The sequence below is a fragment of the Dermacentor variabilis genome, unplaced genomic scaffold (genome assembly GCF_050947875.1).
Source record: "Dermacentor variabilis isolate Ectoservices unplaced genomic scaffold, ASM5094787v1 scaffold_14, whole genome shotgun sequence".
In the NCBI taxonomy this organism is placed as follows: domain Eukaryota; kingdom Metazoa; phylum Arthropoda; class Arachnida; order Ixodida; family Ixodidae; genus Dermacentor; species Dermacentor variabilis.
Window position 1 is genome coordinate 13852245 of NW_027460302.1, and position 18104 is coordinate 13870348.

The 18104-nt window shown below is 44.7% G+C and overlaps 1 protein-coding gene across 4 annotated transcripts in view; it reads left to right on the forward strand.

Annotated features, from left to right (window-relative positions):
* Nucleotides 1-18104, forward strand: part of TTLL12 (Tubulin tyrosine ligase-like 12) — a 386517-nt gene that overhangs the window by 292542 nt on the left and 75871 nt on the right. Inside the window, exon 15 of one of the 4 annotated variants that reach the window (XM_075677909.1) lies at nucleotides 5933-6057. The exons of the other annotated variants lie outside the window; for them this stretch is intronic. Within the exon in view, the coding sequence (XP_075534024.1) occupies nucleotides 5933-5959 (27 nt within the window). The 3' untranslated portion in view covers nucleotides 5960-6057. Of the gene's footprint in view, nucleotides 1-5932; nucleotides 6058-18104 lie in introns of those variants that run through there. 4 annotated transcript variants of the gene reach the window in all.

Sequence of the window (18104 nt, forward strand, 5' to 3'; positions counted from 1 at the left end):
TTAGTACATGACCGGTGCTGTTGGAGAAGTATGGGAGAGGCCTTTGCCCTGCAGTGGGTGTAACCAGGCTGATGATGATGATGATTTCGCTCTGGTGGCAACACATTCCTGCATGGCTTTCCGCCATATGACAAGCGATAGCAAGTGACGCTTGGTACGTACATGTCTCGCGCCTTGGCACGGAGAAAACAAAGATTGGCGCCGTGCTTGCTCTTGCAAGGAGCGCAATAGAAATAAAGAAGGATGGCGAGGCAGTCTCTCCCTGGTCTCCACTGTGTCTGGATTCGTCTTATACTGCCCTGGAACCCATAGAAGTTGATGGCCACCACAGCACCTTACATTTGCCGCCCAACGGCTCGAGCTGAGCTAGGAAGACGTTTATTCCTTTTTTTATGTGGGGACTTCGCTCACTATGCGCTCCTTTGGTCGAACCGCTGACTTCAGGACAGCATTGGCTCCGTAAACCCAAGATGGTGACCGCCCAGTGTTGCATCAATATGTTCAAGTAGCTGGATGATGCTGCCCGGGTGGAAGCTACAGAGTTGCTGTGTCCGAAGCAGGTGCCCTAAGGACCGAAGTGGATCAGCTACGCCACAAATTGGAATAACTGAAATTGATGTTTTCGGAAGGACACGATGTGGCCAAAGAAGTCGATGCACCAAAGCAACCTCTTGACCCACAGTTGCAGACAAGTCATGACTTCTTTTGCAACTTACTCACTCCGATTGTGGAACGCATAGAGAGCTTAGAGTCGAAAATGTGTGGTTTCAGATGCCGAATCCTGCACGAGTGTGGCGACCAGCGTTGCATCAATAAAAGTTAAATGTGACTTGGGAAACCAACGTGGCAAAGCTAAAGACGAAGAAGCTACTTCATGCATGTCCAACGGCCTCGGGTGAAGACGCTCGCGACCAACTTTCAAGTTTCGCGGCGAACTCCTTACCACAACTTGGGAAAGACGTCACTGCCTGGTTTCATCAAGTTGATTTTTGGTTCAGAATGTTGAGCGTTCATGAAGAGGTCGCGATACCCTTCATTATCTCCAGACTCCCAGCTAAGGATTTCACCTGGATGCTCCACCACGCAAAAATGGCCAATATTACTACCTGGACTGATGTGAAGGCAGCGTTCCGCTGCCATTATAACATAGATTGTGATGTAACCTCTAAGCAGTGAATGTTCGGAGCTACACAACAAGCTTGGAGAGCTGTGCACAGACTTTGCATACCGCAACTATGAATCAAGTAAACAGTATATGAGTCAATGTGACTTTCGTTAGAGAATGAAGATATCGACATCAATGCCTTTTGGATTACTGCAACCAACAGAGGTGCACAGCCCTTTTCATACAGTTGGGATGGACATAGTAGTTCCCTTCAGGAGGTCTAGAGGATATAAATATCATTGTAGCCATTGACTACCTCACAAAGTTCGTTGAGGCAAAACCCTTGAGGAATATAGAAGCTACGACAGTTCTAAAGTTCATTGGGCACAGAATCATATTGATGCACAAATGCCCAGCCACAACTAATACAGACTGCGGTACTCAAATGATGGCACATTGTACTGAAGCTTACCTCAAGCATCACGGCACCACATATGCTGCCACAACCGCATATCATCCTGCAGTGAATTGCTTGTGCGAAAGGGCCAACAAGGCAATCAAGCCAGCAAGAACTTGAAGATCTGAAAGAAGAGTCCACTTATGGCGTGGTAGGGCGCGAAAGACTGCAAAAAGCTAGAGAGCTTGCGGCCGCGCACATCAGGCTGGTGTAAGAAAATAGAAGGACTACTTCAACAAGCACCGCAAGGACGTTGTGTTCGAAAGAGAACAACTAGTGCTTCTTAAAGCTCCACCGTCTGGTGTTAAATCGACCACGTGGTATAACGACTCGCACAAGATAGTGAACAGACTGTCTCCCATGAACTACGAGATTGAACTCACCGATAACATGGGAATAGACATGGCTCATGTCGAGAAATTGAAACCGCACCTTGGCCCAATCGCAGAGATGGAACAACTTCGTGCTTCGGACTAAGCTGTACATGTGCCAGAAGCAGTGTGGATGCAGTGCAGTGTGTGGTGTAGTATCGTGCCAGTGATTGTATTTACTTTTCATGTGTGAAAATGGGACAACAATGCTTGCCCTTGTAAATAGTTTCTGTTTTACTATCGTAAATCAGGGTGTCTACCGACCGGGAAAACCAGGAATTCTCAGGGAATTTGAATACTCTGGAAATACTCAGGGAAAACTCAGGGAATTTGTGCTTCTATCAGGGAAAATTACCTGTCTCTTTAGGGAAAGGGAACGAAAGTCGTGTTAATGCTGGCTCCAGTAAAAGAGGAGTCGCAAAGAATCGTCATTGACGCCGTGTCATCGGCACGATGTATTGCCAGATTAGTTAACGACCGATTTTCCAGACGCCCAATTTTTCGGACATGCCCGATAATTCGCACGACTTTGAGGCACCACCACGTACTCCATATAGTCAATGTATATTGCCCTGACTGCAGGTCTGAAATGGCATTAATCAAAGCCACCACCGCCGCCATTTTGATTATCTCGCCGCCTCGAACCGGCACTCTCGCACGCAGATCCGCTGGCAGCCGTAGCCACTACCGCGGCGGCAACGTTAAGCCTAGCTGCTTCTACGTTCGCTATTAAGCTTCTTGCCGTTCAGCGCCGTGTTTTTCATTGAAAGCATTCGCCGCTGTCGGCAATGGCACCGACTCCGCCTTTGTAATCCTCGCGATTGGCTTCGAAGCTAGCAGAGCACAGCGCGTTACGTAATGCCAGTCACCGAAAGTTAGTTTCGCCTCAGTACAGTAGTGCTAGGCGGTGAAGCATAACGAGGGTGGGAAGGGGCAATTGTCACGGGACACAGTTTGCATTCCTTAATTATACACACGTGCACACCCGTCTCATGTCAAAGTGTGAGCACCGATATGCCTAATAAGTGTACTGACAGGCTTTAAGAGTTTTTTCGGACGTGCTTGTGGCAATTTTAGCCCTTAAGGGCAGTTAAAGACATGCATTCGTCTTTTTTTTTTTTCGGATGTTTTTGCGGCCCCTAGCGAGTCCGAAAATGGGACGTTGACTGTACAACTAACGAAGAGGATGCTTCAAATGATCCATGGGGTGAAAGAGTGGTGGCAGAAGGAGGATGAGAACCGAAACGACCGACGCACTAAGGAATATCAACGGGAAAGGAAGCGTGCCGCCGCCTCTTTGAAGGAGCTTGAGCTCAAAAAACAGTGTTAGCTGATGTTGAGATGCAAGTGTCCCTCATCCAAACCAGAATAAACTCTTTAAAGCAGTGAAACACAACACTGAGATGTTGTGTACGGGCTGAGAGTATGTCAGGACAGTTGAGCTTGACTTCCCAGCTACCGAGAGAGAATCTTAATTGTGACAAAGTTCAGGCCTCAAGCTTGCTATCAGTTGATAGAAATATCTCATATTCAGAAATATTTACTCATGTATGCATCTCCTTTTCATTCGTATTTGAAAATGTTCGACTCAATTTGGAATGGGTTTTACCATTTTTTTCGCTGTGCATTTTACTAACACCGTGCTTCTGTTTTGTTTTTAAATAAAATAGATATTACTTCTTACTATTCAAATTGGATTGTCTTTTTTTTTTGTTTCAGCATGCTTACTAGAGAGTGACAGCATCAGGCAACATGGTGTGAGCCTGTCTTGACATAAAACAAAGTTCTGGCTCATTCAGGGAATTTTGCAAAGGTGCTCAGGGAAAACATGAAAAAATTAGGGAATTTGGAAATGTCAACTTGGTAGACACCCTGTAAATGTTACGTGTTGTGTATTCAGCGTTCATGATCTGTTCATTATCCCTCAAGAGCAAAGTGTATAACAGCTGTGTCTTACCAGTACTCACGTACAGGGCAGAAACCTGGAGGCTTACAAAAAGCGTTCTACCTAAATTGAGGATGACGCAACAAGCTATGGAAAGAAGAATGATGGGTGTAACATTAAGGGATAAGAACAGAGCAGATTGGGTTAGGGAACAAATGTGAGGTAATGACATCTTAGTTAAAATCGGGAAAAAGAAATGGGCATGGGCAGGACATGTAATGAGGAGGGAAGATAACCGATGGCCATTAAGGGTTACGGAATGGATTCCAAGAGAAGGGAAGCATAGCAGGGGGTGGCAGAAAGTTAGGTGGACGGATGAGATTAAGAAGTTTGCAGGGACGACATGGCCACAATTAGTACATGACCAGGGTAGTTGGAGAAGTATGGGAGAGGCCTTTGCCCTGCAGTGGGCATAACCAGGCTGATGATGATGATGATCAAGACTACAGGGAAAAGGAGGCTGCCTGGAAGAATGTTTCAAAGCTTAAGGGTTCTCCGATAAGTATTGATAACAACTACTGTGAGGACACTCAACGGAAGTCTAAATTGCTCTGGCAGACAGCGAAGGAAGAGAAAGCAGCTGGTAAAAAAGTATTCCTTGTGCATGATAGCCTTCATGTTGACAATGACATCTACAGTTGGAATGACTCCTAAAACACTCGAAAATGGCTTACAAAGGCGAAAAAGAAGCCTACAAAGATATAGCAGTTCCCAACTGCGCAGCTGCGCCTGATATCTTTTAATGCACAGAGCATTAGTAACAAACTTGATAAGCTTGAAAATATCCTTATTTTATATAACCCACATATATGCGTTATTACAGAAACGTGGCTACATGATCTGATAGGCGACGACGAAATTGTGCCGCCTGGTTATCAACTCCTCGGGCGTGATAGAGGCTCTCGTGGTGGCGGCGTGGCAGTTATTATAAAAGATAGCGTTGATGCCACTCTTGTTGATCAAATTGCGGATCATGAAAGCCTTTTTTTGAAAATATCGTTTAAGCAAGATACCTTTTTCCTTTGTGCCATGTACCGTACACCCAATGCAGACGATTTGTTTTTGAATAAGCTATACGATCGACTTTTAGGTTTGCGTAATAAAAACATATTGATAACTGGTGATTTTAATTTACCAACGATTGATTGGGAGAACCTACGTTATAGCTGTTCTTCTACTGGTGATTCTACTCTTGACATGTTTTTGCTCAACCTTAAGCAAGCGGTGACTGACTATACTCGAGGCAGCTCAATTTTGGGTTTACTGTTCCTCAGTGAAATATTCATTCACGGCACCGTTGTAATTGAGCCTGGTATTTCTGATCATAAGCTAATCTTCTTTATCTGGGATAAGGCTTTAGGTCGAACTAAAAAAACTCAGTCAGCCACTGTTGTAAAGGAATTTTCTAAGGCTGATGATAATTTGATTACCTTGACACGCATATCGAAACCTTATCACATGATGTTGAGACCTCATGGCAACCTTTTGTTAAAACCATACATTATTGTCTTGATAATTTTGTACCCAGCCGAAAAATGTATAAGCACCGTGTAAACCCGTGGATTAACCGAGAAATGATCCACATGAAGCGTAAAATTAAAAGACTACGCAAGAAGCATGCAACAATGACTTCCCAGTTTGCAGAATTAAAATCTAGGCTACAAACAAGCTTGGCAAAAGCAAGGAAATATTTTTATACTAATACATTGACAGATTTTCTTCAAACTAATCCCCAAAAGTTTTGGCGGTACTTAAGTGAGTCGAAAACCGGGATTAGCAAAATGAATGTCGATGGTTTGGTGATAACTGACTCCTGTGCTATTGCTCAACATTTTAATGCATATTTCCAGAGTGTTTTTACTAAAACCGATGATTACGAATTTCATAATTCAGTCGTTGAAACTGATACTGACATAGAAGTAACGAGGGAAGGAGTAATACATATGCTGTTAAAACTTGATCCTAAAAAATCTGCTGGGCCTGACGGTATCCCTAATGCGTTTCTTAACCGATACGCTGAGTATTTATCCAAGTTTCTAACTGCTCTTTTTCAGGAGAAATACCGGCTGACTGGGGTATAGCACGCATTAAGCCGATTCATAAAAAAGGTGACCACTTGTCGTTTGAGAATTATCGTCCTATCTCTATTACAAGCAGTTGTTGTAAACAAACTTCATTCATGAATTCCTTAGTGATAACAATGTACTATCAAAATTTCAACATGGATTTAGAAAAGGGTTATCCACTGTTACACAACTAGTTACAACTGTGCATGAATTTTCACGAGTGCTTCATGCATCAGGACAAATAGATGTTCTCTTTCTAGATTTCTGTAAAGCCTTTGATAAAGTGCCACATGGGAAATTGCTGTACAAATTACAGTGCTTGGGGTTACCAGGAAAAATAGTTCAATGGATTGGGGCTTATCTTCACAACAGACAACAGTATGTGGTAATTAATAATTCATCATCTGCTATTCTTCATGTCACGTCTGGAGTCCCACAGGGAAGTGTATTGGGACCACTTTTGTTTTTAATTTATGTTAATGACTTGGCTGATGTTATTCCCAAAAATGTGTCTGTACGTTTGTTCGCGGATGATTGTATCATTTTTAAACAAATTGTATCAACCAGAGATCACATTGAATTGCAACATACACTGAATGTTATTGACGACTGGTGTCAAAAATGGGGCATGCAACTAAATACTCAGAAAACAGTACTACTGCGTATCACCAGGAAACTAAATCCTAGCCAGTTCTGTTATACCCTTGGAAACAATAGTATCTAGATTGTAGGCAAATATAAGTACTTAGGTGTCACCCTCACAAGCAACTTAACTTGGTCAACCCACATTTCTGATATCTGCACATCTGCACTACGTAAGTTATGGTTCCTTAAAAGAAAGCTGAAATTCGCACCCTCGCAAACAAAGCTTTTAGCTTATAATACGTGTGTTCGTTCTAAGCTTGAGTATGCTTCTATCATTTGGGATCCCTATTTAAAGAAAGATATCATGCAACTTGAACGTATTAATAGAAAGGCTGTTAGGTTTATATTTGGCAAATATCGTAGACTTTATTCCCCATCCAACCTAATGCAATTAAACTGTATTTCTACTCTAGAAGCCCGCAGAAAGTTTATTCGCCTTTCATTTCTTTATAATTGTATGTTTGGTAACATAAAAATAGATCTGCCTGACAGTATAAAACCCCTAACAACACGACGCACACGCCATGGCCATGAATTTGCACTAACCCCAATCTTTGCCCGATCAAAATCTTTCAAATTCAGTTATTTTCCAAGAACTGTGGAAGAATGGAATTCTTTGCAGTCTGATATTTTTGGTTCCAATAATTTTCTCGCTGAGTTGGAGTGTCACCTTCTCTCTTAGGCTTTATTTTTCTTTTTTTTTGCTTTTTTCTTTCTTGCTTGCTTTTTGTTGTTTGTTGTTTTGTACATTCATGTTGGATGTAACCCACACCTGCTTGGGCCACCACATTGGCCTGCAGTATCTTGAAATAAATAAATAAATAAATAAATAATGATTCAGCGTTGTATGCCGTCGGGACGACTTGCCTCAAAACCCGGGCATGTCACGAGCGATAGCAGACGACACTTGGCACGTACGTGTCTCGCGCCTTGGCATGGAGAAAACAACAAAGATTGGTGCCGAGCTCGCACTTGTGAGGAGCACTCGAGGAATAAATAAGAAGGGCAAGGCAGTCCCTTTTTACGTCACCCCGGAACCCAATAGAAACTGACGGCCACAACGACAGGTCACATGCCACATCTGCACCATGGCTACCATCGTGTTCACCTTCATGACAAATTCAGCATGCGGTTCCTGCTAACAGCGTCTGTGGCGCTGCGTCAGAAAGGCTTTCGTTCGTCTAATTCGATGCAGAAAGTGTCGAGATGCCCGAAATTTCTTGAAGGTGATGCATTACCGGAAAAGATCGCGCGAGAGTTTCAATCGTTTGGGTTTCGTGCGCCATCGCCGCTCATAGTACTTATAGTAAGCCCAGGAAAGCATTTGGCAAGCAGATTTCACATAGGTAAGTGACTGCTGTTGAAATGTAGCTTGTGCAGCTTCGTCAACTGCCGTTTACATGTCTTGTACATGTTGGCTGGTCCGCGTCTTGTCTGCTGCACCATGGTGCACTCTTGCACTCTGATAGCTGGGACAGGAAAGATGTTTTTGGCCTTCCTCTACTCAGTGTTGTGTACTGCACCGCCATCACTCGTGTTCGAGTATGTGTTTGAGCACCCAAGGAACACACGTGTTTGCATTCTTGCAACAGCTAAAATCATATGCGCAACGAGATGGCACACTGACATAGACAGCTATTAACCTGCACATGCTGAGCGAGTGATGCACCCTGGCACCTAGGCTGCCTAGGCGCAACTGAGAGATAAGCAATCGTGTACAGTTCTCCAACGTTCGTCATTTCTGTATCCCCCGCAGGGGCGTCTGCGTCAGCAGGCGTTTAGTGTGTTGCAACACCACATACCCGAGCACACGAGGGTTGAACCCTCCCGCGTGTAGCCGTGTCCGCGGAAAGGGGGATCCTGGGGGTTGAGCCGATGCCGGGTGTTGGCCCCCCGGCGGAGGCAACACACCCCTTTGGCTTCTGCTACACGCAGACGGCACCTCCAGACTGACCCACCTGGAGGAAATTGGCAGTCGCCTTTTCCTGTCCTCCTCTTCAATCTTCGTCTTTCTCTCTAGCCTTTTCATCTTTCCTGTGTTCTTTTCACTTCTTCTTACTTCCGAATTTCCTGGCGGCAACGGTTAACCGTGTGTAGTATATCCAGTCTTGGTTATATGCATTAGGTTATAGTGGCGGTGCATAGCTGGCGTGTGCAGGTTGCTCACAACCTGTAGCGTCCCCTTGTTGGGTTAAAACACGTTGGCGGGCCAGTTGGTTAGAATCCATGGTAGAGTGTATAAGCGCGACTGGACGGGGACGAAGAAAGAAACAGATACACAGACACTCAAGTTGAAAGTGAAGCGCTGTGTATCTGTTTCTTTCTTCGTCCCCGTCCAGTCGCGCTTATACACTCTACCCCTTGTTGGGCTCGGTGGTAGGTGGCTACCACCGCCGCTGAATTTTAAACCATATTATGGCAGCAGCTTTTCCGCGACTTCCAGATCGGCCTCTGAAAAGAGGCCACACCGATGCACCTTATCAATTCATCCTCCAAACCTACCTAGACAACTTTCCACGTTACCACGTCTTGAATAGTGAAGGAACACAAAGTATGCATAAGCTATCCCCTTTCTTGGTGGCTAAATGCCTCAGAGAAAAAATTTGCAAAGACTATAAAGCCTCGAAAATGACCAGTGGAGACCTACTTATAGAACTGAGAAACAAAGAACAAGTGCCAAAGCTGTCCGAACTCGCCAGTATTATGTCGAATTCCAATGACGGAGTCGGAGCAAGTTTTTCTGCTCGTTTCGGAGCAAGTTTGTTCCAATGGGAGAGTGAAGGTGGGAGTAAGGTGTTCCAATGAGAGAGTCGGTGGGGATTCAGAGCGGGAGTCAGTCCGTGGAGCAGAAAAAGATGCTCCGCCAAAATCAGCGGAGTAGACCGGAACTCTGCGTGACGTATTTCCTTTACCACGTTTGTCTGCTAGGAGGCGCCACTGGTCATGACTCGCGAGGAAGCAAAAGCTGCTGCACACTTGGCGAGATATCCATTCCGCACTTTAAAAAAAACAGGTGAACGGCGCTGAAGAGACAAGTGACCGGTGCAGTGGTGCTGGGAGCAAACAGCGGAATGAAATGACAACATGCAAGGTATCCTGGGTAACTCGGTGATAGAACTTCCGCTTCCGCCTTGCTCCGGCGGCGCAGGTTGTGTTCCACTCGCGGATATGGAGGCGTTGCTCTGCGCCAGAGTCGAGCGCTTGCTCGCGGAGTCCGTCGGCTGCTCCGACTCCGCCATTGAAATTCAACATTAGTGAAATCAAAGTCACGATTTCTCCCCATCGCTCCCTAAACACCTGCAGGGGCGTTATCTCAGAGGAAGATTTTCTCAGCTTGAGTGACGAGGAACTCCTCGAGGGGTTCCAAGAACAGAATGTCATTAAAGTACAAAGAATTACAATCCGAAGGAACAATGAACAACTACCCACCAAACATGTGATCCTCACATTTGGTAGTAGCATTCTCCCCACTTCTCTCGACGCAGGATATCTAAAGATCCATACATACCGAACCCAAGGCGGTGTTTTAAGTGCCAGAGGTTCGGCCACGCATCACAATGATGTAGAGGCAAAGAAGCATGCGCGAAATGTAGCGCCAACGATCACCCATCTGAAAACTAACGCTCCCCGACGCTGTGTGAACTGCAAAGGGGATCATCCAGCGTATTCACGATCATGTCCCTGTTGGAAGAAGGAGAAAGAAGTGATTGCTCTCACAGTAAAAGAGAAGATTTCATTTTTCGAAGCAAGGAAGAGACTCTCACTCTTACCTCAAATAAGCTATGCGAATGTGGTGCGGCAGGGGGCAGCACCACATCGGTCTCAGAAGTCTACAGAGGTCACAGTCAGTGGTCCTGTAGCAACTCCATCCGCCCCCTCGGTGGCAGCAGCTAGTGCTGCTCCACCATCATCCAAGATGGCCCTGCAGACAGCTGTTCCGCAGGTCCCAAGACTAAACAGAACACCAAGGCTCGAGGCGCGTGTCTCGGCGCCTGGCTCTCGATCATCCGGCACCTCAGAGAAGGCGATGGAGGTCGATACCAAAACTCCGGCGCCATTGACGCCAAAAGAACAGCGCTCTTCTGAGCGCTCCAAGAAGGACAAGGTCCTTATAACTATACAAAAAAAGGGACAGGCAACCTGAACGGCTACCGCCCATTAAACGTGTACTGTCCCATACCGCATGTCACCTTTAGCTTTTAAGCTGGCAAACATCAGTACAATTTTATTTTACAACCATGGCTTTCATTGTACACTGGAATTGCAGAGGTCTTATACACAATATAGGTGACATCAAAGACATTATCAACACTTTTTCGCCAGTTGCAGTGTGTCTTCAAGAAACGAATCTTGGTCCAAGAAACAGTAACATTCTCAAAGGTTTCACCGTTGTCCGAAGGGACCCCGAACACTCTAGCCGTTTGTCAGGAAGATTCGCCATAGTCGTTCAGGGCGGCAACCCTACACAAAATGTTCAACTGAATACTTCTTTCGAGGCTGTTGCCATCACCGTTCTTTCGCATAAAACCATCACCATCTGTTAACTTTACATCCCACCCCATACTCATTTTACTACTAGACAACTGGAAAATCTAATACACCAGTTGCCGGACCCTTTTATTCTAGTAGGAGATTTTAATGCCCATTGTTGCTTCTGGGGCAGCGATAGAACAGACCAAAGAGGGCAAGTAATCGAAGATTTTATTTTGTCTAACAGCATATGTCTTTTAAACTTGGGTTCACCAACATATTTCTCACCAAGCTCACGCAGATTTAGCTGTCTAGATTTAGCCTTCTGCTCACCGTCTGTTTTTAGCAATTTTAAGTGAGAAGTCCTGGACACTTCATATGGAAGTGATCATTTGCCGGCATTTATCAAGCTAACATTCCCATCACCTACCATAAACTCTAAGCCACGTTGCTGGAAAACACATCTTGCCGACTGGCCGCTTTTTATGAAATATGCAAAACTCGAAGAAGTCCTTTTAAATCAACGCAGCGTAAATGAAATTAATGAGAAGTTCACTGCGGTTTTAATTTCAGTGGCAGAAAAATCAATACCTCAAAAATCTAGCCTTGTGCGAAAAAAACATTTCCTTTGGTGTACTCCTGAGTGCACAGAAACAAAAAGAGCTTCAAAATAGGGCCTGGGGTATGTTACAAAGACACCCCACCTATACCAACCTTTTATGCTTTAAACAGGCCAAAGCCAAGGCACGATTTATCAGAAGGCAGGCAGAAAAATCATCGTTGAAGAAATTCGTATCTTCCATAAACAGTTCAGTCACATCTAATTGCATGTGGGAACAGGTTAGAAAGTTTCGGGGAGATTACTCATCTTACACAATACCGTTACAAGTCCAGACACACAAAGACGCTTTGCTTCTAGCTTGATTTTTCTGAGAGTAATGTATCTCCCAGAAAAATCAAGCTAGAAGCAAAGCGTCTATGTAAGAAGGCAGACCTTAGTCAGTTCGTTCGTGAAATTGACAACGCGAAGTCTGGTTGCCTTCAAATTATGTTTAGTGCGAAGATGCACAAACCCGATTGCCCATTAAGGGTAATAGTTTCAAAAACAGGGTCATGGCAGAAAAAGTTCGCTCTTTTCTTGCAAGATAAGCTCCAAATTCTTAATATTGACGATCCATTTTTGGTTAGGAGCTCTGCAGAAATCGTAGATTTCCTGAAAGAAAATTCTGACAAAGGCTTATCAGCTTGCTCCTTTGACATAAAGGACTTGTACTACTCCTTGCCTCAAAAGAAACTAATAACTTGTGTAGAAGAGTGCATAGACGAGTATGGCGTGGTTCCGTTCCAAAATTCAGCCGGCTTGTCCGTTCAGGGCTTTTTAGATATGCTTAGTTGCTACCTTCACTCTACATATGCAGCATGGACTGACGACATATTCATTCAAAAGCAAGGGGTTTGCATTGGTTCATGTTTGGCGTCCATACTAAGTGACATTTTTCTAGCTCACCATAACAGAAACCTGTCCCGTACCTTGTCGGAGCACAGGGTGGTTAAAGTTGTCAGATACGTTGACGACTATCTCGTTCTTTTTGAACCAGATGCACGTTTTACAGTAGGCAAGCTTTATGAAGTTTTTTTCTGCAGGCCTTAGCCCACTTACTCTCACAATTGAAGAGCCCACCAATAACGTGCTGCGTTTCCTAGATAATCAGCTCGAGTTTATGGAACGGCACACGTGTTGGGAGTATAAACCTAGAGCTAATAAGCCCCTGTTATCGTATCGGTCAGCTCACTCAAAGCTCGTCAAGAGGAGCATTGCCAACTTATGCTTTGGAAATGCTCTAAAGAAGTCTTGCCACCACAAGATCTATACAAGTCTTATGTATCAATCGGGAAGGTTATCAGCAGCAGGGTTTCCGGAATCAGTGCAAGTTTCGGTCGTTGAGGGGCTGCTAAAAAGGTGCAGGTCAGGTAGCACAACTCGGGACACTGCAACTCAAGTGACGGAACGTAGAAGGAAGGTAGCAGTAGTGCCCTACCTGCATAGAATGGCACATAAACTTAAGAAAATGGCTAGCCGGGTGGACACAAAAGTGATCTTTTCCGCACCAGAAAAGCTGGCAAAAATATGTCGATTAACGGACCCGTACCGTAAGCCAGCTGCCGGATGCTCTACGATTCATCAAAAAGCGCCAGTGGGATGCGTAGAAGCTGTTGTATATGAGCTTCCGCTGTCCTGTGGGAAAAAATACATCGGACAAACAGGGAGATGTCTTAATGACCGATTACGGGAGCATTGCCAAAATGTGAAAAATAAGCAATACGGTCATCTGTCAACCCACTGTCAGGAATGCGGCTGTGCGCCGGTGTATAGATCCTGCCGGGCTCTTGCGAAGCACAAAGATAAAGACGTGCGAGAGATTATTGAGGCTCAGTCTATCTGGTGGAATAGTGACACATGTGTTAGTGCCCCTTCAGTCAACTTGTTAGATAAGGAGATGGCTTTTTTGGATGGGTAAGATTTGTATAAGGTGGCACCACTGTGCATGGGTTATTAGATGTATTTCCTGAAAATCAAGTTATTGAAGTTAGCGCATTGTGGTGTCGTCTCCCTTCCGTCCTTGTTTGCTGGTGCTAAATATGCTTTCAGGTAATAAGATTATACCGTCATCTCCTATGCACTCTGTTTACGTAGACGATCTGCAAGTGGCTTGCCATGCCTCAAATTTGCCAACCTGTGAGAGGCAACTTCAAATGACAATAAATAAACTTACACAATGGGCTAACAAAAATGGTTTCCGTTTCTCCTCACAGAAAACAGTTACTGTTCTGTTCTCTCAGTCACGAGGGCTACACAGCGATCCAGTCCTAAAATTGAACGACACCATACTGCACGTGAAACAAGACCATAAGTTTTTAGGAGTAACCTTTGACACCAAACTTAACTTCCTAACTCACATAAAAGCACTAAAGATTAAAGCAAATAAAGCTCTAAATATCCTTAAAATTTTGTCTCATAAGCACTGGGGTTCTGACCGAACGTGCCTTTTACGTGTTTACCGGTCTCTTGTGCATAGCCTTTTAGACTACGGCTCCGTGGTTTATGGCTCAGCCAGACAGTCCTACATCCTACGACTTGATCCAGTACATAACCTTGGACTGCGACTGGCAAGTGGTGCCTACAGAACTTCACCTATTCCAAGTTTATACGTCGAGTGTAATGAACCCTCCTTACAGCAGCGCAGAGCATTACTCACATTCTCTTACGTACTCAGAATTCAGTCATCACCGCAACATATATGCTACAACATCCTCACACAATGCAACTCACGCTTACACTACACAAATAAACCGAACACGATTAGGCCACTTGTCCTGCGGTATGAGCAATACTGTCGGGATTATGACATTCCCCACGAAGTCCTCCAGGTTGCCAAGAAACCACAACGGTTGGCCCCGTGGTACGATTTCACACACTTATGTGATTGGACGTTAACACATCTAAAGAAAAGAGACATCCCACACGAACACGTAATACAAGAATTCCGTGCACTTGAGGACAAATATCAAAATAACATGCAATGTTACGCTGATGGCTCGAAAACAAAAGATCACGTGGGTGTGGGGGCTGTAACGGAAAATTGGGAAACAAGTATTCGATTACCACAACATGCCTCTGTCTACACAGCCGAAGTATACGGAATATGGACTGTAGTTAAAAAGAGCATAGCTGACAAACATGAAAACACAGTAATATACACTGATTCATTAAGCACACTGAAGGCTCTACACGTGAAATCCGAATGTAAACCCCTGATAGGGAATACCTTAAACATGGTAACATTAAACAAATACGGCCGGTCAATTAGTTTTTGCTGGGTACCAAGCCATGTCGGTATACCGGGAAATGAAGCAGCGGATAGGTGTGCATCAATGGCAGCGCGCAAATACATAACAAGAACGGCGCTTCCATATCGGGATAGTGTCACGGCGATTAGGAAGGCCCTGACGGCCACATGGCAACAGACATGGGACCATTGTTTAAGTACCAAGCTACATCTTACTAAACCCGTAATTGGTGAGTGCAAGTCGTGCACTCACCAGCAACGGTTCTATGAGGTGATCCTGTGTCGACTTCAGATTGGACACACGCATTTAACACACAACTTTCTCCTCCGAAAAGAAAACCCGCCGAATTGCGAAAAATGCAATCAACCTCTCACAGTAATACATATCCTTATAACATGTCCACAGTGTGAAACCCAGCGACGGAAGCTTTTACACAACCTATATATTTTAAACATACCTTTACACCCTGCCCTATTACTGGCAGATGACCCGCTAGTGCCATTTACTAACCTGTTCCACTTTTTAGAGACAACTGGTTATTTACACGAACTATAATGCAATGCAGGTTTGCCTGCTCTAACCTTGCGTTTCCTTTTGTCTTGTGACTGGCACAGCATGGCCTTAGTTGCCTTCGTGCCATTAAACCCCAACTAACCAACCAATAATTTCTGTATCGCTACCACTTTGCCGCCAGGTGCGTCATCTGCTTGGGTTGTTTAAATGCTGCTAATGAGAAAATTAGACTATTAACAGCCCCACAGCTTTGCCAAGGTTACATTGGTTATATATGCTGAGCATTTATGGGCAATTTACCCCAGGGGAAATTCCATTGCAGTTGGCCTTTAAATGCTTTCCTAACTCATAACACTGCAGCAAAGCCCTGTGTGTGTGTGTCAGGTTGAGCATGGCCTCTGAGGCTGACAACTTTCCATTGTGGCATCAGCAAGGTGACAAGTGATCTCAAAGGCTCTGCTTTTCACATTTGTACTGCAGTACAAGCGAACTTGACTACATCCTGTTTACATCGAATTATCCTGTATATCGAACAATTTCTGAAGACGGCATAGTTACAATGAGTATATATGGCAAAAATTATGCTTAGATGGAACAAAAATAGCAGTGACTTGATATATTGAACATCACGCACCTCAAAAGTGCCCCCAGAAGTTGGCTTTCTGTCGCGCCGGTGGGGAAACCCTACGACACATCCCAAAAGTGGTTTAGCCTGGCGGTGCGGTTCCATCCACCCGCACTCCCTACTATGACCGCGCCGCATCGGGCAAGTCATCGACACCCCCTTGCGAAAAATTATCCTGGGCCACCTGCAGCGCTTGTGCCCTCATCATGCAAACTGTGGAAGTGCAAGTTGGTTTGCTGCTTCTTGTTCATTGTGTTTGCACCTTGTGGGCCTTCTCCTGCAGTGTTGCCATGATGGCTAGCGTGAAGCGGCAGAATTTGCCTTTTGCCGTGAAGCTCGAAGTCATAAATCGAGTCGAGCGCGGTGAGAACTCGGATGTCGCCGGAGCTTACAAGATTCCGAGGAGGACTCTCGGCACAATCTTGAAGAATAAGGGGCAGATTAGGGCTAAAGCAGACAAACGGCCCGGTGCCCATGGCACCTGATGCGTATGCACAGCCGTGTATGAGACGTTGAGGTGGCCGTGTTCAAGTAGTTAGTGCTTCAGACATGCCTGATTCCGCGTGCCCTGTGATGACTCTGAAAATTCTGATGATTGCGACAAAGCCATTGCCGGTGTTGCCGAAGTTTGGAGCGAGCTGTCAGAATTTCCGGAAGCCGTTGACGGATCAACGATTGACGGGATTGTTGGTGCAGATGATGGTGTCACCACCATGGGAGAGCCTGAAAACAAAGGCTACATTGCGGACAGCATACCGAGCACAAGTGAAAGTGGGCACAATGAGAAACATAACAACAATCCTTCGGCGACATCCATCGAGGTGATTGGTGCACTCACACTAGTCCAGCACTTCTGCATGAATGTGAAAGGTTGTGGCCTCAGCTGCTCCGTCTCTTTAGACAGTGTGGAATGCATGCTGTCATAGGCACTGAAGTTGCCCAAGCAGATGCAGGACTATTTCATGGGGAACTAAGCTAGTTTCACTAATAAATAATTTCACTAAATAATTTGATATGCGATTGGTGTCAAACCAACGTCTGTCAAAGGAATTCACAGACTTGGTAAAAGAAAGGATGACCATGATCGACCCATTATTTTAAGCTTGTACGACTACAATAGCTATCTTCAAGAGAAATAGCTGTCTTCAAGAAATAGCTATCTTCAAGAACTGCAAGAAACTGAAAGGCACAAAGATAAGTATCGCTGACGACTACTCGTACGAAACGCTTCAAAAAAGAAAGTTGCTCTGGCAATCGGCTAAAACTGATAAAAATGAAGGATCTAAGGTAAGGCTTGTTCATGACAAGCTTTTCAATAATGACATCCCCTATATGTGGGACACTCAGTCTAACTGTAGGGTGAGGATGCGCAGTAACGCCGAAGCCGGCTCCCGTGGCCAGGACTGGCAAGAAAAGGAGCGTGAGCTCAGGCTGATAAACGTAAATGCTCACAGCATTGTGAATAAGGTTGACAAACTTGAATGCGTGTCGCTATTACATGATCCATATATATTAGTAATAACTGAAACATGGCTACATGAGGGTATCGCGGATTATGAAGTTTTTCCCACTGCATGTAACGTGCTGCATACAGATAGGGCGTCGAAAGGCGGAGGCATTGCACTGTTAGTTAAAAAATCACTTAGATATAAAGTTCTGCCATCAATTTACGCCCATGAAATCGAATGGTGTAAGTTGTTTTTTCACCGTTTTGCGTTGGTGATCGGTGTAATTTATAGACCCCCGGAAAGCCTTATTGAGTTTTTTTAAAACATTGATCAGCATTTAACAACAATAACTACAGATAGAAGTAAAGTTATTTTGGTGGATGATTTCAACTTGCCGGGAATAAATTGCAATGCAAGAATCCCTGGGACACTTAGAAGGCCACATGCGGAACTTGTGCTAGAAATCATGGCGAAACATGGCTTGGTTCAAGTGGTCAAGAAACCTATGCGAATTCAAGGAAATCCCAGCTCCCTTTTAGACCTCTTATTCTTATAAGAGAGTACCTTTGAATATAATATCGAAGTGGGGGATGGAATCTCGGACCATAAA